Source organism: Bos grunniens, chromosome 29, assembly GCF_055505025.1.
Source record: "Bos grunniens cultivar Pamir isolate PY7600 chromosome 29, Bosgru_T2T1.0, whole genome shotgun sequence".
Lineage (NCBI taxonomy): Eukaryota > Metazoa > Chordata > Mammalia > Artiodactyla > Bovidae > Bos > Bos grunniens.
In genome coordinates, this window is record NC_141193.1 from 3135297 (window position 1) to 3158618 (window position 23322).

A 23322-nucleotide genomic window follows, 5' to 3' on the forward strand; every position below is an offset into this window, starting at 1 on the left:
TTGTCATTCACGTCCCGGGGCAGCTCGCTAAAGGCCCGGAGGACCTTTATTTTCATACGTACCATTAAAATATCAAACGCCTGTTTATCCAGCCCCAGCTTTGCGTGCTGTAAGGATTCTGCACTCGTCCTGTTAGATGTGAGGCTAACGCTTCGTCTGTGAGCACGATTGGTGCAGCTCTCGGGAGCTCTGCAGCCCGGATGGCAGATGTCTGGCTTGGTGTGCTTAAGCTGTGTGTTAATACCCACTTAAATCCCTTCGAGAAAATAATGCCTAGCTCTGGAATTATTGCACGTCCTGTCAGAAGCTTCGTAAATCCCACATCGTGGTGGGAATACTGTGGTTCAGAGGCCACCCTGGGGAAGAGCAGAGCTCTCCCCTGTGTCGTGTCCTGGGCTGATGAGAATGGTCAGAACGGGCAGAAAGAGGGCGCGAAGCATCAGTATTTAATCTTCTGTGTCAAAGCCTAGGGGGAGGCCCTCGGATCTGTGGTTGGAGTTCTGTGGCTCCCAGTTCTGAGGCTCCGCTCACACCCTCCCTTCTAGGCGGACGGACGGGAGCTCTCACTCTGCTTGGTGGGCACAGTGTCTGGCCCCGGGCGGTGGGCCATGCCTCCCCTGATTCCCTCTCTCCCCTGTAATCCACTCACGGCCCCCGGGTGAACCCTCCCAATTCGCAGCTCCATCCTGTGCTGTGGGGCCTAGTTGAAACGTCTCAGCCCTCAGGTCCGTGCATTCCAGCCCTGCCTCTGGCAGCTGTGTGATGCGGCGGGCAGACCTGAGGGTCCAGGGTGTTACCCTCTGGGCTTGGGGCTGCTGATACCTCCGCCAGGAGAACACTGGGAGAAGATGATGATTTGACGCAGTTTCTTCGCTGGACTGGCGGGCACCTGGTGAGCACTTGGTGTCTGCGGTCAGCACGGCTTAATCCTCCTCCTTCTTCTCTTAGAGCTTCTCGGAGGACCTCTTAGCCGGCGTCAGATCCTCCACTTTGCTCTGTGCTTGCCGGAAATCACGGGGACCAACAATGAAAATGAACTCACCTCCAGGGAGGGCGGGAACCTCTGGCAGAGCCCAGGCCAGTGCCTCTCGGGTGCTGGGACCTTGATGGTGCAGAGGACCGCTAGCTGGCCCCTCAGAGGTCACCAGGTCTGCCCACTGCTTCATCACAGAGTCAGGGGCTGCTCTCAAACTCTTATTCTTTGAAAAATGTTATTCTGACTGGAAAACCCTAACCCGTGGCCACTTTGGCCTTTCTTAGTGTTTAAGCGTTCAGAGGCACCAGTGTGGCCCTGGCCGTCAGCTTCCTTGGACCAGGCTGCCCTTCTCGGTCAAGGTCACCCACGGTTTCCCCTTCTGTATACATCCCTTTGTGTGTGACCTGTGACAGCATTTGGCTATTCTCCACCACGAGTCCAGCCTGATGGATCTTTGTCCACAGCAAAAAGCATCATTTCGTTTGGGCAATTGCTTTTGGAAACCGTCCCAGTCACGGTTTGAGGGGGCAGAGGTTTGCAAGTGGCAGGTGAACAGCTCTTAGAGGCCAGGCTCCCCACGATGCACCTTTAAATGCCTCCTGGCAGGTTCTGTTTGTTGAGAATCTTTGAAATGCATCATGAAAGCATTGAGGATGTCACGAAACGTGCTTCGTTTGCAATGAAAGACGTGCTCAGAAGCAGGGATTTCTTTCAGAATGTCCTGCTTTCTTGCTGAAAGCACTGGGCTCTGGGTTTCCAGCTCCGTATCCTGAATGGGGTGATGCGGGGGCCCCCCACAGCACGATGACCCCCGAAGGCTTTGTCAGTTCCTCTCCCCCTCCTCCTCCTGGCTTTTTCCTGGAGAAAGTCAAGAATGAGCTGAATTTAAGTCTCACCTGAGGACTGTGAGCCAGCCGAGGAGGTGATCTGAACAGATACGTAATTCAGCCTGTGTTGTTGATGGTTCTTCCCTTGGCCTGCAGACAGCTCACTCTAACGATGTGTATTTCACGGAGTGTAATATTTACCGTTCTTTGAAGCTTTGTGTGTTTGAAGCTTCTTACTCCTATAACATCTTAGAAAACAGCCATTGCCATCGTCTCCGCTTCTCAGGGCCCAGGACAGGTTTGGAGCAGTTCACTCTCTTGCATAGAATTCTCTTGCCGTGTTTTTCCTTTTTTTTTTTTTCCAGTTGTGTCTGAGTACTTGTTATTTATTTCTAAAAAATTTAAAATTTTTTATTGGCGTACAGTTGCTTTACAAAGTTGTATTAGTTTCTGCTGTACAGCAAAGTGAATCAACTATATTAAGCATATACATATATAACATACATATATCTCTTCCTTTTTGGATCTCCTTCCCATTTCCGTCATCACAGGGCATTGAGGAGAGCTTCCTGTGGTATACAGTAGGCGCTCATTACTTACTGTTTTATGCATAGTTGTGAATCGTATATATGTGTCAGTCCCAATCTCCCAATTCATTCCATCCACTTCCCCCGCCTCGGTGTCCGTACTTTTGCTCTCTACATCTGTGTCTGCATCTCTGCTTTGCAAATAAGATCGTCTATACTGTTTTTCTATGGGCTTCCCTGGTGGCTCAGTGGTGGAGAATCTGCCTGCCAGTGCAGGAGATGCCAGTTTGATCCCTGGGTTGGGAAGATTCCCTGGAGAAGGAAATGGTGACCCACACCAGTATTCTCGCCTGGAGAATCCCATGGACAAAGGAGCCTGGTGGGCTACAGTCCATAGAGTCTCAAAAGGGTCAGACATGACTTGGTGACTGAACAACAACAACATATCATTTTTCTAGATTCCACGTCTGTGCGTTAATATGCAGTATTCTGCAGTATTCATTATCACCGTCATCACCACCATCATTACATCTTCACCACCATCACCACCATCATCCCCATTACATCTTCACCACGACCACCTCCACCATCACCACCATCAGCACCGCCATCAGCACCAATATTGTCATGATCATTATGCCCTACTAGATAGACTCGGAGCTCCTTAAGGAGTAGGAACCCTTATCTTTTTGGGGAGGGACACAGTTCAGCCCACAACTGCACATATTATCTGTTCTGTATGATCCTTACAACAGACCTCCAGGTTATGTAGTTGGGATGGTTTTCATCAGACTCAGGGCAACTGCTGAGCGGGTGAGTTTGCCCAGGATCATGAGGTTAGTGTGTGCAGCTGGGTTGTAAACCCAAGCCTTTCTGACCTCCGAGCTCCTGTTCCTTCTAGCAGTTTCTCAGTGGGGCCCTCCTGGCATTTTTGGAGTAGGACATCCTTTCGTTGTGCAACCAGCCCACACAGTGCACAGAGGCAGCCTCCCCAGCTCTGCCCACTGAGTGGCAGTGGGTACCAGTAATCTCTGGGATCACTTACAAACACCACACAGACCCCCTGGGGCCTGACTCCCAGCCTGTGCTCCGCTCAACACCCACCTGGTGGCAGGTTCCTTTCTGCCAGCCACAGGGAGGGACCCTCACGCCCTCTGGACGCTGGTGTCTAAGGGAACTGGGGTTGTCTGTGCAGTTGGAACTGGAGGCCAGCAAGGATTCTCCAAGCAGGAACAGTGCGGGGATGTGCAGCCCCACTTGGTCACAGCTGGGAGAGCTCAGATGGACTGGGAGTTCACAGACACTCTTCTTCCTCAGCCCGAGGTGGCGGGGGGTGGCTGGCAGTTCCCGAAGTGAGCAACTGGCCCCCGACCCGCCTTGCAGCCCTGAGACGAACTCTGAGCCTTACGCTCCAGCCTTTGCCATTGAAGAGGGACAGATGGCACGCTCATGCCCGTGGGGTCAGGTTTCCTAGCAGTGGGATTCCGGGCTGCCTGCTCTACCAACCTTATTGTTGAGAAGCGGGATCCTCTTACCCTCCGGGGAGGTGTGGCCCGGGCGGAGGGTCAGGGAGGGAGAAGGGCCTTGGGGCCTCCTCGGGCGTGCGGGCGCCCCTGCGGAGACCTGGTTCCAGGCTCACGCGCTCATCCTGTCCGAATGCTTTTACAGCGACTAAGCAAAGTTTTGAGCCCCTGCCGACGGCGGTGCAGTAGAACACAGCTTTAATTCAGTAAAAACGAGGTCGCAGTCAGAAGTGGATTCGGCCTAGAGCTTGTTTTCCTGGCTCGTGGGCGGGTCTCCTAGACGGGACCTGGGAGTGTGACCAAGTCGCGTGTTCGTGTTCCTAGAGGCGCTGTTCTGTTCTTGAGAAGTGTTGTTCACGGTCTGCGGGAACCGTCTGTACCATTTAACCTTTTCAAAAATTAACTTTCATGGCACTGGATACGATTTCTAAGTCAAACCGTTTTTCATAATCGCCTTCCTTTATGGTTTGGGAGGGGCGCTCTCAAGGTTTTTACAGCCCTGACGTTCAGAGTTGGGTGGGTGGGGCACAGATGCCCGTGCCCCAGGCTCGCCCATCAGTGAGGTGAGGAAAGGAGGCTGTCTGTGAGGTGTCCACGGAGAGCCTTCGGCGTAGAAATGCAGCTGCGCTGCGGTTCTCGAGCCGTGGTCCCCAGTGTTTTCTGGGCCGGCCTCAGTAACATCACCTTGAAACTTGCGAGACACGCAGCTTTGTGGTTGGACCCAGACCCGCTGCATCAGACACTCTTCCGGGAGGAGGCAGGGTCATCCTTGTGTGTTTTAATAAGCAGGCAAGTTTGATAAGCTCTGTACAGGTGGGAGAACTGCCCAAGGCAGTCTGTGATGGTAAGTGATGACCAGAAAATGCAGCTGGTCCCGGAGATTGGAGCCAACAGTGAGATCCGGGGCCCCGGAATCAGTGATTCCATCTGCGCTTTTCCCCTTTTATATTTGCCAAGGAGACCAGAGGGTCATGGTTTTCACCATAAAGCCAGAGAGTCCAGAGCTCAGAGGAGGCCTCAGGATGGAATGGAGACCCCTTGGGCATCTCTGGCCACCTGCTCCAGGGGGCTTCCTGCTAACCAGGGGTCTTGTCCTCCCCTGCAGAAGTGCATTCGATTCAACCCGGATGCGACAGTGTGGGTTGCAAAGCAGCGGATTCTGTGCTCGCTGAACCAGAGCCTGAAGGACGTCCTGAACTACGGGCTGTTCCAGCCGGCCAGCAACGGGCGCGACGGCAAGTTCCTGGATGAGGAGCGGCTGCTGCGCGAGTACCCGCAGCCCGTGGGCAAGGGCATCCCGTCCCTGGAGGTACTGCTCGCCCGCCCAGAGCCGGCGCGATGGGGAGCAGGGGGCGCCTTCCCAGACTCTGGGTTTATCTCCTATGCGGAAATCACTCTTAAATCAATAGTTTGCATTGGTGAGCTCGCAGGTGGTTCTGTCCTGGTCTGTGGACCAGGTGGCACCGTGGTAAAGAATCCGCCTGCCAATGCAGGAGACGTAAGAGACGTGGGTACGATCCCTGGGTGGGGAAGATCCCCTGGACGAGGGCATGGCAACCCACTCCAGGATTCTTGCCTGGAGAATCACATGGACAGAGAAGCCTGGCGGGCTACAGTCCATACGGTTGCAGAGAGTCGGACACGACTGAAGCGACTTGGCAGGCACACGTGCAATGCGTAGCCACTTGTTTTCTCGCTGTGGATCGGACGAACCTGCTGGAGGGACGTCCTGCTGCAGGGATGTCTTGCTGTGAGCGAACCCTGGGTCTGACTCAAGCTCATGTCCCCGGGACCTTTGAGTTTGGGGGTGCAGAGTGGGGTTTGCCCCTGCCCCACTGAGTCTCTCCCTGGCATGGGGTGGCCGGTGGCCATCCAGCTGTTGTCAGAAGCATGAGTCTCGGGAATGACCAGTGGGCTGTTTGAGCCGCTGTGGCCGGTCAGGTGCTCCTGGGTGGGTGGGCTGCCTCGTGACATTCAGGGGGTATCCACTGGCAGCCTCACATCCACAGAAGGCGTGTCCCCAGACCCTACCCTTGGGGAGCCCAGGTTTACATACGGAATTCCCACATCGTGTATTTTTAAAAATTATTTAATTTGAAACATTTTTAAAAATTATTTAATTAAAAAATTTTTTTTAATTATGAAAGAATGGTAACACATTTACAGGAGACTTGGAAAGTACAGAACAAAGTTACATACAGTTCCACAATGTATTACAATTATTTTTTGAGTAGATAAATTAAGATTTTTTAGTTGGAGTTTTAGTATCAAGCTCTCAAAAATTAACAGAATGAATAGACAGCAAAGTAGAAGGATACAGTAAACCTGAAAAGCACCACAACCAATTCAACATAATTAAGATTTGTCCGATTTTCACACAACAGCAGGATACAGATTCTATTAGAGTTTTTTTAAATTGAGTTTTATTGAAGTATTGTTGATTTACAGTGCTGTGTTAATCTCCAGTGTACAGCAAAGCGAATCGGTTATCCGTTTACATGTGCCCACTCTGCTACAGTCTTTTCCCACATAGGCCACCGCAGAGCGCCGAGTAGCCTCCCCCTCCTGCGCGGTAGGTCCTTGTTAGTCACCTGCTCTCTGTTCAGAGGTGTGGACACATCAGCCTCCAGTGGACCCCCCCCCCGCCGACGTGACGTATTAACACAGAGACACAAGTGGGAGGAAACGTGGACGCTTCTACAGGTGCCCCACACGTCACCTCATTATCGAGTGATGGTATTTATTTCAGCCTGATCAACTGTGAGAGCCCGGGAGTGGCATCGTGGGTGGCATCTGGGCCCCCATAGGGGGTTACTCTGAAGTCAGAGACGCCATGGACCGAGGCTGCAGCCAACTTGCACGTTCCCAGGCCTGATGGGGACGTCAAAGCTGAGGTTCTGCGATCCCCAGTGTGCCCTGGGCCAGGGAGGAGGTTTCCCGCGGAGGAAAAGCTGACAGGCCTCTCAGGAGTCACGTGGGCCCCTGTCCCTGCCTCGGTTTGCTCATCTGTGAAGTGGGGCTCCTTGACCAGCCCCTTGTTGGGGGCCTGCCTGCTCAGTCCCAGCCCTCTCTCGACGCAGGACAGTCAGGGTTCTGGTCTGATGGAGCTTGCCCTCTGTGGGAGGGGACAGGCCAGGAGCAGCAAACACGCAGCTCCTTTAGGGGCTGACAGTCCGTAAAGACAGTAAAACAGGCGGGCACAGGAAGTCCAGAGCCTGCTCTCGATCGGAAAGCATCCTGGAGAAGGCTGGCCCATCCCACCCCCCGGCCCTGAACAAGAGGAGGCCCAGGAGAGCCTGGTGGAACCGGGCAGGGCTGTGTCCTGGCTTTCAGAACAGCTGGCACACGTGTCCTTCTGACGTCCCGCCCGGGGACCATGGGGAGCCGGGGCTGTGACCTCAGACAGGCTGGGTCCCGTCCTGGCCGCCGAGGGACCCTCTCTGAGCCACAGGTTCCAGCTGTGAAGGCAGGGGAATGTTCGTGCCGCCGTCTCCGCGGCCGTGAGGCTCGAGTGGGCTGTTCCACAGGGCAGTGCTCTGAGCACACGGCCCGGTGACGGGCGAGCCCGAGCGGTGGTGCTGCAGGTGCGGCTGCCATCCGCTCCCGTTGCCATGGAAGCATCACTCACACGTGCCTTCATTCATCTTGGATCACCGTCCTGCCGGGCGATCCGCTGTGCGGGGCGGACACCTCAAGGGCAGCGTGGATCTGAGCCTTGGATCACTGCAGTTAGGCATGATTGGCTACCTATGACGCATGGAGAGAAGGGCGAGAAAAGGACTTTTGTTTCTGAGCCTGGGTCCCTCTGTAACCACACGTTGCAAACGATTATGACTCTGGGAACGGACATTCTCCTGTCAGTGCTCACCCTCCTGCCGAGAGGTATTATCGACCTGAGCGTGTTTTTTTAATAACTGGAAGAAGCGCCCACTGACTTGAAGTCCACAGATCCATCAAGTTAGCAAGCTGTTACATTCTCTCCTGTCACTCCCACGGGCTTCTCAGGTGGCCCAGTGGTAAAGAATCTGCCTCCTAATGCAGGAGACATGAGTTTGATCTCTAGGTCGGGAAGATTGTCTGGAGGAGGAAATGGCCACCCTGTCCAGTATTCTTCCCAGGGAAAATCCCATGGACAGAGGAGCCTGGCGGGCTACAGTCTGTGGGGTCGCGAAGAGTCAGGCACGACTGAGTGACTGAGCAGAGGCTCTCTCGCACGCAGCCGTGTCCCCAGGGCCATGGATGAAGGTGGGTGGAGAAGACAGGCCGTCTCATCTTGGATGAGGATAAGCAATAGGGAGCCTTCACGGCTGTCCTCAGAATGTCGTGTCCCAGTTAACCCTAGAACCAGAGGGGCAGAATCCTAAACGGCCTGCGTCTCCTCCCACGAGGTCAGCTCGAGGATGGACGCTGACTGTTCTCGGCAGCACACTGATCCAGGAACTGGGAGCTGCCTGCGTTTCACAGGATTTTCTGATTGCACTGGTTTATTTTGGCACCTAGAAAAAAAAAAAAAAGAGCAGGTTTCAGTCTGTGGCACCGAGGAATGTGGTTAGCTACGGGATTGCTCTTCTGTTTGGAGTCGGGGGGAGGCCACCAGGGGGTCACTCTGGAAACGTGAATGGAATCAGACCTTCAGAGTTAGGTTTTGAGCCTGCTTTGAGCCCTCATGGCATGTCCGTGGTTATTTAAACTCCTCTGAGTGACGGAGGGAATCAAACGAAGTGGGGGCGGGAAGGGTAAGACCGTTTGCCCAGCGCTGGTCCTGGGCCAGGAAGCTCACGTTCCTTCCCCAGCAGCCCTGGGAGCTTTGTGTGTGACCCCCGTGTGACTGACAAGGAAGCAGAGGCTCCGGTGAGGCGCGTGCTCAGCCCCGTGACCCAGCTGCTAGTGCAACGGGACAGGACTGCGTGGCCCAGGCCCCCCATCCTCTGCCCGCCTTTTGTCTGTGGAAAAACTTTACCCAAAGAATAAATTTAATCAGAGAAGTGAAAACATGCAGACACAAAGGGAAACACTCAAAGCAGACCAGATAATAAAGGTTGGTCTCTTAAGTGAAGTCAAGGACCTTTAGTTCTTCCTCAAGGACCATAGTGGAGAGGGCGATGGCACCCCACTCCAGTCCTCTTGCCTAGAAAATCCCACGGACGGAGGAGCCTGGTGGGCTGCGGTCCGTGGGGTTGCTAAGAGTCGGACAGGACTGGGCGACTTCACTTTCACTTTTCACTTTCATGCACTGGAGAAGGAAATGGCAACCCACTCCAGTGTTCTTGCCTGGAGAATCCCAGGGACCGGGGAGCCTGGTGGGCTGCCGTCTATGGGGTTGCACAGAGTCGGACACGACTGAAGCTACTTAGCAGCAGCAGCAGCAAGGACCATAGATACTATTCTGAGCCAGGTCCTGGGAGCTGTCTTTTAGGGACAGAAACGCCTACCGGGTGGAAGAAGTTAACTACACGACGGCCAGACTGTAGTCGTGACATGCGTCCTTGCACGTGTGTGTGCTAAGACTTCAGTTGTGTCTGACTTTGTGACCCTTGTCTATAGCCCGCCAGGCTCCTCTGTCCGTGGAATTCTCCAGGCAAGAGTACTGGAGTGGGTTGCTGCACCCTCCTTCCCGACCCAGGGATCGAACCCACGTCTCTTACATCACCTGCTCTGGCAGGTGGGTTCTGGTCACTAGTGCTGGGATCAGTGATCCAGAACTGATCACGGGAAGCCCAGCCGTGACATAAGCTGCCACAATTCCGGGAACTGGCCTCAAAGAAAGGGGAACTGGAACTAAAGACTAGCTGTACCGAAAACAACCATATGGTGCTGGTCCGACCACCGATGACCAATTTCAAGATGCCTGTCAGAGCTGACTGTGCCTGCAGCCCCCTCCCTCCGTTGGTGAAAGCTCTTGCCCACCGACTGTTCGGGAGGGGAGTCCGCCTTTAAAGAGGCACCTGGCCCCCACCCCCGGTTGCCAGCATCCAAAATCAGACAAACTCCCCTTTCCACCAACCTGGCTTTGAATGGCGAGCAGCTGGACCCCACTTTTGGTTACCCTGGGACAGTGGTGGGGCTGGAATTGGAGCCATGTTTCGACCTAGAAACCTAGTGATGCCCAAGCTGCCAGCATCTTCCCAAACCCACCCTAGGGCGACCGGGGCACCTGGGAGGAGAGGGGCGTCAGGCGGGGTTGCTGGGGATTCAGAACTGTGTGCAGCCCCACTGTACCCTCCTGGGCACATCATTGCACCTGCCCAGCGTGTGCCCTCTGTTCCCGTCTCCTCCAGGTTAGCGGAGGCACTGACGTGTGAGGGAGCGAGGCTGAGCTCAGGCCCCAGGCAGAGGCTGCACGCAGGCAGCTTCACCAGGCTGGGGCTTCTGTTGCTGTTCAGTCGCTCGGTTGTGTCCGACTCTCTGTGACCCCATGCACTGCAGCGCGCCAGGCTTCCCTGTCCTTCAGCATCTCCCAGAGCTTGCTTACACTCATGTCTGTTGAGTTGGTGATGCCACCAACCGTCTCATCCTCTGGTCTTTTCCAATGAGCTGGCTCTTCCATCAGGTGGCCAAAGGACTGGAGCTTCAGCTTCAGCCCTTCCAGTGAATATGCAGGATTGATTCCTTTAGGATGGACTGGTTGGATCTCCTTGCTGTCCAAGGGACTCGCAAGAGTCTTCTCCAGCGCCACAATTTGAAGGCATCAATTCTTCAGCCTTCTAATGTGTGTTTAATAAAGGTGGCCGATGCTGGGGACGTGGCTGATGTGAGAAGTAGGTCCCGATTTGGTGCCTCGCTGGCAGCAGGGAGACTGGTTCACTGGCAGAGGAGGCAGAGGCGAGCAGGGAACGCCAAGCTCCCGGGCGCTCGTCCCTCCGGTTGCCCGAGTTTGTCTTAGTGGCTCCCAGCAGCGTCTCTGCAGAAGGCACTTGTGCGCTGTCACAGTCTCTGTGCTTCGAATACAAACGGTTTATTTAACGCCGCAGGGTTTGCTCGGGAGCCCCTGCCATGGGTGAGATAGCCATGGAAGAGGCCGGCTATTGCTCTCTGTGGCCAGCTGTGTGAAATACTTACCTGGTTTTCTTTCCTTTTTTTCCCCCCTGTTGCTTTGTCTGTGTCAGTTTCGCTACAAGAAGCGGGTGTATAGACAGACCAACCTGGACGAGAAGCAGCTGGCCAAGCTGCACACGAAGGTAAGCGAGGACTGTGTGTGTCAGCTCGTGCTGTCGTTCCTGTGGCGTCGTCTTCAGAGATCAGGGTGGTTCTCGGACAGTGGTTCTTCCTCCCGGCAGATGCTGGGGCTGAAGAGGCCCCTGCAGCTGCCAGAACCCCGTTAAACACCACCGACGTCTCCTCCTGTGTGAGGGAGGCTCGGTAGGTACCTGTGCAAAAGGGAAGTAACGTCACTGAGAGAGAGGAGACTGGGACCCTGCTTTCTACTCATCTCCCCCGGTGTTTCTGGAAGGAGGGGTGGCCATTCCCTCTGAGCTGTTGCTGCCGAGACAGGGGACAGCACTGCAGTAGGTATCTGCTGCTGCTGCCCTTGTAGTTAAAGTGCTGTTTACATAAGCTGCTCGGAGGCCAGATCTCTGTGTGAGGGCGGCAGGGGAGAGGGAGAGGGTTAGCAAAGCTCCGTGGGCTGCTGTGCAGACACGGCTGTGCCCTGCCAGGGACGCTGTGCCTGTCCAGGGTGTGCTGGAGCTGGAGCGTGTGGCGGGCACCTCGCCCAGCACAGTGGACGCGGTGTGATGCCCAGGGATGCCCTCCCCGCCCTGCCCCACCCCTCCCCAGAGAGCCCGGAGCATCTCCTGCAGTGCTCAGGGAAGTCCAGGGTCTGGTCGCTGCCTGACGGCTTCTCCGAGCCAGCCCTGACCTGCCCAGGTGAGCTCACCCGGAGCCACAAGCACACAGGGGGCCTCCCCGCCCCACAGGGTCCCCCTTGTTTGTGCTTTGTCCCCCATTCGTAATAGGAAGGTCGTGAAGATTTTCATCATGTTCAGTGGGTTGTTTCCTGCCTGTTGTGCTATTTTTGTGCTCGAGTTGTCCAGACGTGGCTGGTGGCCCTTCCGCCTGGCTCTCCACCCCCTTGGCACGTCCGCTCTGTGCTTCAGCTGGCGGTTTTCAGGCACAGGACAGTCAGGCTGCTCTTGGATTTTCTCAGCCCAGCCCTGGGATCCTCCCACACAGGCGTGTTTAGATTCCAAGTGTGGGCACTTCTGGTTTTTAATGACCCTCCAGTGTGTAGATGAAAGTGATGAAAGTGTATTTGTGCCTTTAAAATAGTGTCGATTAGTGAATAGCAGTGAAGGTGTTCAGTGTGACCACGTGTGCCCTCTGCCTTTGGATACTTGTGAATTTTTATTCCCACATTGTACAGAAAGCATCCAGGTGGAGATCCAGCCTGTGTCCCTGGGCTGAAGGGTCCAGGGGCTTCGGGGTGTTTGGGGAGGAAGGGTGTGGAGTGGAGGCGGAGGACTGGCCAGCCAGAGCCTTAGGGTCATCCGACAGAGCTATCTCGGATTCCGTGATTACAGTCAAACATCCAGGCTGTCTGCAAGACCGACGGGTGATCGTTATTTCCCTGCGGGTGTGGCTGGGCGGCCCCGTCAGGGCTGAGCCCCAGGTCGTTCTGGTCTTTTGAGGAGTGACTGTCTCCTTCACCTTGACTTGCCTGGACTAAGCTGAGTGAGCTCTGCCCTTTGGTCCCGCACTGAGCCTGCCGCTTTAGAGATTAAGACGCACATATGCCCATCCCTGGGCCTCGCTCACCAGGAATGAAGTCGGAGACCTGGGGTGCACCCTGGGAAGTGGTGTTTTCAAAGTGGTCCAGGATGCTCAGCCTTCTGAAAGTGAAGAAACGTCCTGTGACTTTGGGCAAGGACAGGAATCGGTGGGGGGCTTTCTAGAACATTCATCCAGGGTGGGCTGATGGCATTTTCCACGTACTGGGCTCTGAGTTTGGCCCTGGGGTTCCAGACACCGGTGGGCCTGGGGTCTGCAGTGGGGCCCTATTGAGGGGTAGCTCCCCTTCTTGTAGAGGAGGCCACTCTGCGCCCACAAGGAGCCTTCCTGTGGTCTGTAGAGACGTTTCTCCCTAAAACCACTTTTACTTTTCTCTCCAGACCAATTTGAAAAAATGCATGGATCACATCCAGCATCGGTCAGTGGAGAAGATCGTCAAAATGCTGGACCGAGGCCTGGATCCGAATTTCCACGACCTGGAGACCGGAGGTAGGGCTGGCTGGAAAGACTTGGGGAAGGCCCCCTGAAGCATGGGCTCGGGGAGAAGAGGCGATGCTGTCGTTCAGCATCAGCCTTCACAGGCAGCGTCAGCCTGCATTGGGTCTTAAACATGCTTTCTCCCCGTCCGAGTGCCTGTGTTGTACCCGGAGTTGCCAGCACTTGGCCAGCACCTGGCAGGTGGAAGGTGCTCAGTGCGGACCTGAGTTGAATGAGTGAATGAACGGATAACACAGAGCTGCTGTCTCCTGCCCTGGAAGACAGGCGTGCACTCACAGGTGTCTAGCTCCCCCCGCTGGAAACCAAGCCTCTGTGCGCGGGGCCTCGGATCACGTGTGGGATAGACCCGTGCAGGCCGCCGTCCTCCGGCCTGCTGACCTTGGGGCTGGGCGAGCCTTTCTATTTTTTACCGGTCCCAAATGGGCACTTTTATTTAATCTTCTCTTTTCTCTTTTGGTTTCTGGCTTTATGGCTAAGCAATTTTCAGTGTGTGGTATAACGATTTGGTTTGTGGATGCAATGGAGAATGATCACCGCAGCGTCTAGTTAATATCCAGCCCCACCCACAGTTCCGCTTGTTTTTTCTTACGATGAGAACTTTTAGGAGCTAGTCATTGGCGTTCAGTTGCTAAGTCACGTCCAGCTCTTTTGCGACCTCATGGACTGTAGCCCTCCAGGCTCCTCTGTCCATGGAATTCTCCAGGCAGAATACTGGAGTGGGTTGCCATTTCCTTCTCCAGGGGATCTTCCCGACCCAGGGATCGAGCCTGCTTCTGCTTTGTTGGCAGGCAGATTCTTTACCACTGAGCCACCAGGGGGAGCCCATCTGCTTTCTTAGCCACTTTTAAATATACACAGAGTATGTTTTTTTCCTGAGCCATACAATGCCATGTGGCATGTGGGATCTTAGTCCCCCAGCCAGGGCTTCAGTCTGTGTCCTCTGCATGGGGAATGCAGAGTCCTGACCACTGGACTCTCAGGGGCCTGCTGACAACGCAGCATGGTTAACTCTTGTCCCCACGCTGCCCACAGCATCCGTGGCACGCACTTACCTTACAGCTGGAGGTCTGGGCCCTCTGCTGCCCTCTGCCTGTCCTGCCCGCCCCCGCCTCCTGCCCGGGGCCGCCGCCAGCCTGCTCTGTATTTCTGTGAGCTCCGTTGTTTTGGGCTCCACGTGTCAGTGAGGTCGCTCAGTGTCTGTCTCTGTCCGCCTGACCTCTTTCACCACAGTGTCGCACCCTCACGGTCCATCTACATCCTTGCAAACAGTGGGACTTCCTCTTTTTCATGGCTGAATAATATTCCACCACGGGGCCAGGCAGTTCTTTATGCTGGGGGCTGCCCTGTGCATCGTGGGATGTTTATGGCTTCCTTGGCTTTCACCCACGAATGCCAGGAAAGCCCTGACCAGCTGTGGCCACCAAAGATGTCTCCAGACGTTACGCAGTGTCCCCTGGGGGGAGGCAGTGTCACCCCAGGGAGAGCCCTGTGCCCACGGGACACGTGAACTCAACCAGCGGAAGTGAGGCTGTTGTGAAAGCCGAGAGCAGCTCAGGTGAGGGTCTTTATGGCAACTTAGGGCTCCCGCCCTCCCCCCGGCAGGTGGGTGATGCTGAGCAGAGAGTGTTCATCTTGGACTCAGCGAGCAGGGCCTCCCTCCTCTCTCCTCCTGGGATGGGGCAGCCCGCCCACCCCATGTCAACATCGCATACACACGTGGCCCTCACAGTTCCTGAACCCACGGCAGGTGTGTTTGTCAGCTGAGGAAGGGAGCTTTCTCATCACTGTGGGGGCTCCTCTGACCCCTGATGCTGGGCAAGACCCACCCCTGTGCTCCTCCGGCCGTGGCGGTCCCCGTCCACGCACAGGTGGCCGTGCTGTGACCACTGTCAACTCCTGTCCCCTAAATCTAGTTGTGCAGTGTGAGTGCAGGGCTGCTGGCTCATCAGTGCCACACCGTCAGTGCCCGAGATGCCAGGGAACAGGACAGCGTGAGTGGGTACTTGGAGGGGTCAGGAGATCGCAGGCCTAGACAGGGGTGAGTGCAGAGGCCTGGCTGAAGGTGAGCAGGTTACCAGCCCAGCGGACGTGGTGAGACAGGGAATCCGGGGGTCTGTGTGCTGGGGCGGGGGGCAACACGAACAAGCCGGGCTCCCGGCCGTCCTGATGGATGATGTGGGCATGAAGATGAGGGGGGCTTCTGTGGGTGGGGACCCCGGAGGAGGAAGCCGTGCCATGCCTGCAGGGGGCTGACCTTCCAAGGGCAGGGTTGGTGAGGTGAGGCCCCGGGGCTGGGAGACGGGTGTGTCCCAGGCGGCAGGTGGGGAAGTGGTCTCTGTGAAGAGTCTAGATGGGGAGCAGGGGGAGGCAGGGCTGGGCATTCCGTCTGCAGGGGCAGCAGGGGTGGGCACCAGGGGCTCTGACTCCCTGGTTCTGAGCACCAGGCTGAGGTTGGGGGGCAAGCAGCGAGCACATGCTGGTTCTGGCCCCATGGTGAGCAGGCTGCTCCTCTGGGCCTGGCCATCTAGGCTGGCGCCCAGCTCGTGGCAGGGTGGTGGGGTTCGGCTCATCACGGTGACGTGGTTCCCCGCACTGAGGCTTGGACCACAGACGGGTCCGTGGGTTCTTGAGCGTGAACCTGAGCCTCCGGGGACAGTCGCAGACCTGAGCCAGGCCTGGGGTCTGTGGTCCCTGACCTGGCTTCTCTCCTTGGGTGGCCTTTGGCCCCTCTTGACCTGGCTGCATCCACGGCTGTTTCCTGATGGTTCTCTGGGCCGAGCACCGCCCCTCCCACTGGCTCCTTCCCACCGTGAACCAAGCCCTCCAGCGTCTCAGGATTCCAAGAGTTTGAAGTGACTGTTATTCCAGAGCTGACCCTAACGGAGCTTCTAACAACGTGTCAGCGTAGACCCCAGATTGCTTCCAAACCGGGGTCAGTGGGCATGCTCTTGGCCTCCCGCTGGAGTTTAAAATGCTGCCCTTGGATTTCTCTGGTGACCCAACAGTTAAGAATCTGCCTGCTGATGCAGGGGACACAGGTTCGATCCCTGGTCTGGGAAGACCCCACATGCTGCGGAGCAGCTAAGCCCGTGTGCCACAGCTACTGAAGCTTTTATGCCCTAGAGCCTGTGCTCTGTGAAGAGAGAGGCCACTGCGTTGAGAAGCCCACACTCCAGAGCTGGAGAAAGCCCACGCCCAGCAACGGAGACCCAGCCAGAGATAAATAAAGGTTAAAAAAAGCAACCAAACCAAAAAAAAATGTTGTCCTTGTGATGATGGATGGAGTCATCGAGAGAGCAGATGGATTGGAGCCTCGGGGACCCAGGAAGGAGGAAAACAGAGGAGGATATTCCCTACTCTCCCCCGAAATTGAAAAAGGCTCGATCCGCCAGCAGCAACCATGGAGAAGTTGGCACTGGGTCAAATAAACGCTGGGGTTTCCTGAACCAGCCCCGTAATGACGGCCTCTGGACTCACTGAGCCGGAAGAGCCGACTCTGAGAAACCCGTTTTCCCCTCAAATCCATGTGAACTAGCGCCTGGCAGAGCACAGACTTAAGAGCAGGGGCTCCAGCAAAGGCTGAGACCCCCCCCGCCTGCAGGTGGGGAGCAGGGGCAGGACCCCATCTCCTGGGCAGACGGTCCTGTTCCAGGACGTTCCAGGGTCTCACCCAGTAATTAACAGTAATCAGAGGATTTGGGGTGGGTGGTTTCTGGGGGGAGTCTGGGTAGATAAATTATAACTTTTTATTTATTTTCACTTTCAACGTTTAAAGCAGAATTATTGAACAGCTCTCACGTGGAGGCTGCCAAAGGGTACCTTTCTACATCAGTTTTACTTCTGGTAGCTACTAGTCTCTGTACAGCAGAACTTCCCATCCCCCTGAAAGTGAGAGTGTCAGTTGCTCAGTCGTGTCCCACTCTCTGCGGGCCCCCATGGACTGTAGCCCGCCAGGCTCCTCTGTCTGTGGGATTTGCCAGGCAAGAATACTGGAGTGGGTTGCCATTCCCTTCTCCAAGACATCTTCTCAACCCAGGGGTCGAACCTGGGTCTCCTACATTGCAGGCAGATTCTTTACTGTCCAAGCCACCTTAGACTTTATTTTTTAGAGTAGTTTTAGGTTTACAGAATACTGAACGGAAGGAACAGGGGTTCCGTATAACCGCCCACCTCCCAGGCCCCTGCACAGTTTAGCGCCTGACATCAGCGTGGCCAGCAACACCCTGCTGAGCCAATGCTGATGCACTGGTGTTGACTCAACATCCGCTTTCACATCAGGCTTCCCTCGCTGTTGTACATTCCGTGGGTGTAGGCAAGCGTTAAGGACACATATTCACCATCAAGCAGAGTGTAGCTTTACTGCCCGAAAAACCCTCTGTGCTCTGCCTGTCCCTCCTTCCCGCTAACCCCTGGCAACCACAGTTCTTCTTACTGAATCCATAGTTTGGCTTTTTCCAGAATGTCATGTAGTTGGAGTCACAGAGTGTGTGGCCTTTTCAGATTGGCTTGTTTCACTTAGTCATAGGCATTCACATCTCACCCGTGTCTTTTCGTGGTTTGATAGCTCATTTTTTTATTATAGTCGATTTACAGTGTTGTGCCAAACTCTGCTCTCCGGCAAAGTGACTCAGTTTTGCACATATAGACATTTCTTTTTTTATTCTTTTCCATTATGGCTTATCCCAAGACACGGAACACAGCAACAGCTCCTGTGCTGTGCAGCGGGGCCCTGCTCTCCCGTCCTGTGTGACGCTCTGCCTCTGCCAGTCCCAGGCTCCCAGCCCTCCCCTCCCTCGTCTGTGCCTTTTTAGGTCCAGAGAACATTCCACTGGCTGGTACTCCACAGCTTTTATCCGTCCACCTACAGAAGAGCACCTTGGTGGCTTCCAAGTGTTGGTGATGAAAGTTGCTGTGAACATCCGTGCAGGCTCCGTGTGGACAAATCTGACAGTGATCAAACACTCTGGGTTTTGTTTTTTTTTTTTAAGTCAGTGGTCTTAGGGCCATTTTTAAAAAATTACTTATTTAATTTCGGCTGTGCTGGGTCTTCGTTGCTGCGCGTGGACTTTCCCCGGTTGCCGTGAGTGGGGGCTGCTCTCCCGCTGGGGTGTGTGGGCTTCCCGTTACAGCGGCTTCTCTCGTTGTGGAGGACGGGCTCCAGAGCGTGGGCCCTAAGTAGAGTCTTTGAGCTCCCGGAGCAAGTCACCCACTGCAGGCCGGGGGAGGCAGAGCTGCCCCCCCACCCCCGCTTTATTCCAGATGCTGGGTGGTCGTCCTCTGCAGCTCTGATGATCCCAGGGTGAGCCTGCGTCCTGGCGGCTCCTAGCTGAGATCTATGACTTCCTCAAAAGCCAGCCACCAAGAGGCAGAGTCAGACTGAGAACCAGACTTCACTCCCAGAGCAGAGAGCTGGAAGCGGCTTCCTTCCCAAGCGCAGGAAGTGCAGAGAGGCTCACAACATGCGTGCTGCATCCCTGCACGTGGGGTGCGTGTCCTGGGGGCGCCCCCGGGCTGAGCGTGGGGCCCCGCGCGGGGCAGAACGGCACTTCTGGACTAAGGGACGCACCAGAGATAATTAAATCCCGGAGGAGCAGCCTGTCCATTAAAACAAAGCAGCCTGGGTTATTCCGACCGTCTAGTCCCCGTTCGGATGGAAATTTGATTAGGTAACAGTGAGAGTAGCCTAAAGAAACAGACTCGTCCAGTGGGGTCTTGGCTCATCTGCTTTGGTGGGAACCTCTGGGACGAGACGGATGGTGTTTCGAGCCCTGAAAAGGAAGTGAAACTAACAAGTGGAGCAAAACTTAGGGCTTTTATTTTGTGCTGTCTTCCCAGACTTGAAAGTTAGCCCAGGCACAGCAAACACAGGGCCATAATAAAGCTAGAAACGTCTCTCAGCCCTGGAAGAATCTTGATGAGAAGTACAAATTGAATATGCATTGATTGGGCTGGTTTTGCAGAGCCCCCGCGGTAAGTCCCGGCCTCATTTCTGAGCTCCAGTGATGACATTCGCTTCCATGCGGTGGTAACTCATCATCTGGGCCAAGACGTGCCCGGCGCTGCCACGCACCCCTGCCCAGCTCCCGCATGGCCCAATTAGAAGTTGCCTCGGGCTTTAACGACGGTGGCCCTTCGGTCTGTATGCTGCTGTCTCGTCCTCGCCCCTGAATGAGTCCAGTGAAATTCCCCAGAAGTAACAGCACCTTGAGGACGCGGTCCTGGGGCCTCGTAAACGTCGGTCTGCAGAGGGTCCGAGATGCGCCAGGTACCGGTGCCGACGGAGGCCGCCTGAGGGCCACTGAGCCGTGACCCCGAAGACATCGGTGCCTGTGGCTTCTCAGGTGCGGTTTCTGGTTCAGAGAGACCTGCGTTTAGGCGAGAGCTGCAGTGGCGCATGCGATCCTTGCCCGCTTTTTCTTGTTTGTAACCCGCGGGTTTCAGAAAGGCCCATAGGTGGTCTCACAAAGTGAGACCCGTACGTCGCTCATCTTTCCTTGGTAGTTACTGAATATCCTCTTTCCGTTTCCAGATCCCTCGTGACAGCCGGTCCTCCTGTCTCTGTAGGCCCCCTTGCTTATGATGCTTTGCAGGGCTTTCCTTGTTTTCGATGACCTTGGGCACCTGGAGGAGAACCGGTCAGATGTTTTGTGCATGTCCCTCTGTCGTGATTACACGGGGGCACATAGGTTTGGGAGGAAGGGTCGCAGAGGTGGACCCCTTTTCATCACATTGTATCGAGGGACGCTCATCACTGGGATGTGGACCTTGCTCCCCTGGCTGAGCTGTGCACTCAGGCTTCTCTGCTGTGGTTCCTCTTTTTCCTCCTTTATCCACTGTCTTCTGGAGAATTACTGAGCCCCGCCCACACTCACAGATGAGGAGTTCTGCTCCGCCTCCTCCTGGGCAGAGTGAACTCCATAAACTACTTGGAATTCTTCAGCAGATGAAATTTGTCTCCTCTCTCCCATTCATTTATTTTTACCAGTGTGGACGCATGGATATTTAATTTAAATTTGAGTTATAATATGATACCACTTGGGCTTCCCCGGTGGTGTGTGTGCTAAAGAACTGGCCTGCCAGTGCAGGAGACATAAGCGATGTGGGTTCTGTCCCTGGGTCGGGAAGGGCCCCTGGAGGAGGGCATGGTAACCCACTCCAGTGTTCGTGCCTGGACAACCCTATGGAATGAGGAGCCTGGCAGTCCATGGGGTTGCAAAGAGTCAGACACGCACGCGCGCACAATGCTACCTTATATATTTTGTTGTTCAGATGGCTCCAGCCTTGACTGCTGGGGGCTCTTGCATTTGGCTCCTATGTCCACGTGGATTCTTCTTCTCTTTCTCCTCCTCCCTCCTGCCCCCGCCCCCTCCTCTTCCTTCTCCTTCTTCCTCTTTTTCTCACACCACTTTCTTGCTTCTGGGCACCGGAAGGTGTTCCAGGCTCATCCTGGGTGTTTCCTGCTCTAGTCATGCAATCTGCTGTTCCTTCAGCCGTCCTGGGGGGCTGGTCTTAGAGACCAAGATCTGGGCGCTGGGTGTGCTCATCGCCTCTGGGGAGTTGTTGCTTGTGCGCTTTCTCAGAGGAAGGAGCAAGGAGATACGTGTGTGAGCACTTGTGTGTGAATAGACACAGGCCAGTTTCCATGTGTACGCATCTGAATCTAGAGTAAACCAACCCTGAATCCATACTGATGTCCCCAGTCCTCCTCGGTCACCATACGGGGCATTCCAGTCCGCACCCCTGGCTTTTCTGTAACAGCCCTTGCGGACGGTGAGAAACCGGCTCTGTCCTCAGCCCCCTTTTCCAGAGTAGAGATGTAGTGGTTCCCGGGTTGTTGACCTGCACCCACAGTGGGAGACAGCTTCATCCACTAGAGAGCTGTGCTTGCGTGGCTTCTTCTGCCTTTGCTCACTCCCGCAGTCACCTGAGGTCAGCAGTTTATTCCCCCCCCCTCCCGTGACGTTGTTTTTTACATTTTTAATACAATTAGACTCTTTTGTCACAGTCTGCATTCCATCCTGGGATCCCACATCTCCTAAATGAACTTTTAAGCTTTATTTTAAAAATTTGCATACCTTGAGCATCCCTCTTTGTAGAGTTTATGCTTTTGACAGATGTTTGAGTCTCGTATTCACCATTACAGAAACATACAGAATGGTTTTGCAACTTAAAAAAAAAAAATCCCCTGTGCTTTTTGTCAGTTCAGTCCTGCCTCTCTTTAGAACCCCTGGCAACCACTGATTGGTTTAACAGCCTCATAGTTTTGAGTTTTCCAGAATGTCTTGTAATTGGAATCATGCAGCACGTAGCTTTTTCAGACTGGCTCCTTTTGCTTAGCAACGCGCACATATAAGGTTGAGCTGTATCTTTTTAGGACTTGATACACTTTTCTTTTTAGTCACTAAATAATAATTCGCTGTACAGATTTTCCAGTTTTGTTTATCCTGTCCACCTCCCGAAGGACGTTTTGGTTGCTTCCAGTGTTTGGCAGTTACTGGGAGTTCAGAGCAGAGGGTCTCAGACTCAGCTGCAGGTTAAAAGCCACCTGGGGAGGTTGTACCACCCTAATCCTTGGGTCATGCACTAGTGTCTAAGGTGGGAACCCATGATGTCGCTGTGGAGCTGGGTCTGGGAAGCTGTGTCCTCTAGCAGAGCGTGCCCTTGGCCCACCAGCGTCACTTCTGGGGCTGCGGTTTCTCAGCCCTTCAGTCCCCTCGCACCATTTCTGGGAGCGGAGCCAGTACCCTTTGCATTAACGAGCCTTCTGAGTGATGCGCATGCCTGCAAAGTCTGAGAACCGTTGCTCTAGGTGATGAGTGAGGGCTCCCTGCCGCGTTTCCTCTCGCTGGTCCTGGGGAGTTTTGAGGAGTCGCTGAGGTCCCTGGATTCATCACAGAAATGTGGACACGTCCCCCTGTGATGTTGTGACTTTGGGGCCGTGTAGAATTTTGCTGATGTGGAGGAGAGATACGGGCAGAAGGGCAAGGCCAGGAGTATTGCCCCCAACTCTCTGCTTTTTTGATTGTATAAGTTTCTCAGGTCTCCCCTTCCAAGGAGACACCTGCATTGTGGGGACTTCTAGAACATTCTAGGCTACTTCTCCCCGGGTTTGGCAGCCACAGTCTCAGATGGGAAGGTGTCCTGGGTTATTGTCCGCAGTTGTGCATTTGGGTGGCAAAATTTCAGCGTGTCTTAGAAGGGATGTGTTGTGTTTTAGAGATGCGAGTTTTAACCAAATGCATTGTTTTAGGAAAGTGAGGTGGTATGAGCGTGAGCGAAGGCAGAAGCCCTGAGTCCACTGGAATACTGTCTCTCTTGCGAGTGTTTCGGGGACTCAATTTCCAGGTTAAACTGGCACCGTGGTTCTTACCTGTCCTGTCATTGTGGATCCTTTGCTCACTCAGGTGGAGCATATTCAAAGCCATGGCTTCCTGTGACCCTTCGCGTGGGCGGAGCTTTGCAAAACAGGTGGGGAACCCACGGCCTGTAGGGGTCAAGGTTTCTATCAAAGTCATCGCTGAGCCCAGGCTGGAACTCAGTGGTTCCACCCCAAGGTCAGGCTTTGCTGGCCTATGTTGCTCTGCATGAGGCAAACGGGCCATGGAATGAGGTGGGCGTGATTTCCCAATTAGGAGTAACTCAGTAATGGGTTTTATATTCAGTGATGGGTTAATTATTTACAAAGGTAGATTGAGTGCATGGTTTATGTTCCCTCAGTCTACCCTGAGACCAAATATTAGTCCTCTGTTGTTCTGTTCAGCTCGTTCTTAGCTGTGCACATGCGTGGCATCTCTGTCTGTATACCATCGGCCGGCGCTTTGCTTTACCCGTCCCTGCCTCCCACTCTCAGACGTACCCACCTACCCGTCCATCCACCTCCCTGCCTGTCTGTGTAGCCATCTGTCCTGTGGGAGTTCGAGGAGACACACCTGGTCCTCCCCCCTGGGGCATCTGCTGTCCCCCCCAGGGCGGATCACTAACTAGGTCTGGGAATGTTCGTTTCACTTGGTCTGTGTCCTGGGACACCATGACTGTCTCTTGCTGAGAAAAGAAACAAAGTCTCCTGGGCTTTGTGCCTGTCCAGGGGGCGGGGGGACGTGGAATAAGCATTGGCTTCATGGGTCATTTTAGAAATTACTTTTATGATTATATAACAATAAAGGCATTGCATAGGTTTTAAAAAATACTGGGAAAAAAAAACCACTGTTGTTCAGTTGCTCAGTCGTGTCCATCTCTTTGCCAGG

General features: G+C 54.6%; 1 protein-coding gene across 9 annotated transcripts in view; it reads left to right on the top strand.

The window, feature by feature from the left end:
• Positions 1-23322, top strand: part of SHANK2 (SH3 and multiple ankyrin repeat domains 2) — a 566663-nt gene that overhangs the window by 104364 nt on the left and 438977 nt on the right. For all 9 annotated transcript variants that reach the window (XM_086383908.1, XM_086383906.1, XM_086383907.1 and 6 more), the window contains 3 exons: positions 4959-5162; positions 10960-11031; positions 12961-13069. In XM_086383908.1, the coding sequence (XP_086240034.1) occupies positions 4959-5162; positions 10960-11031; positions 12961-13069 (385 nt within the window). The remainder of the gene's footprint in view (positions 1-4958; positions 5163-10959; positions 11032-12960; positions 13070-23322) is intronic.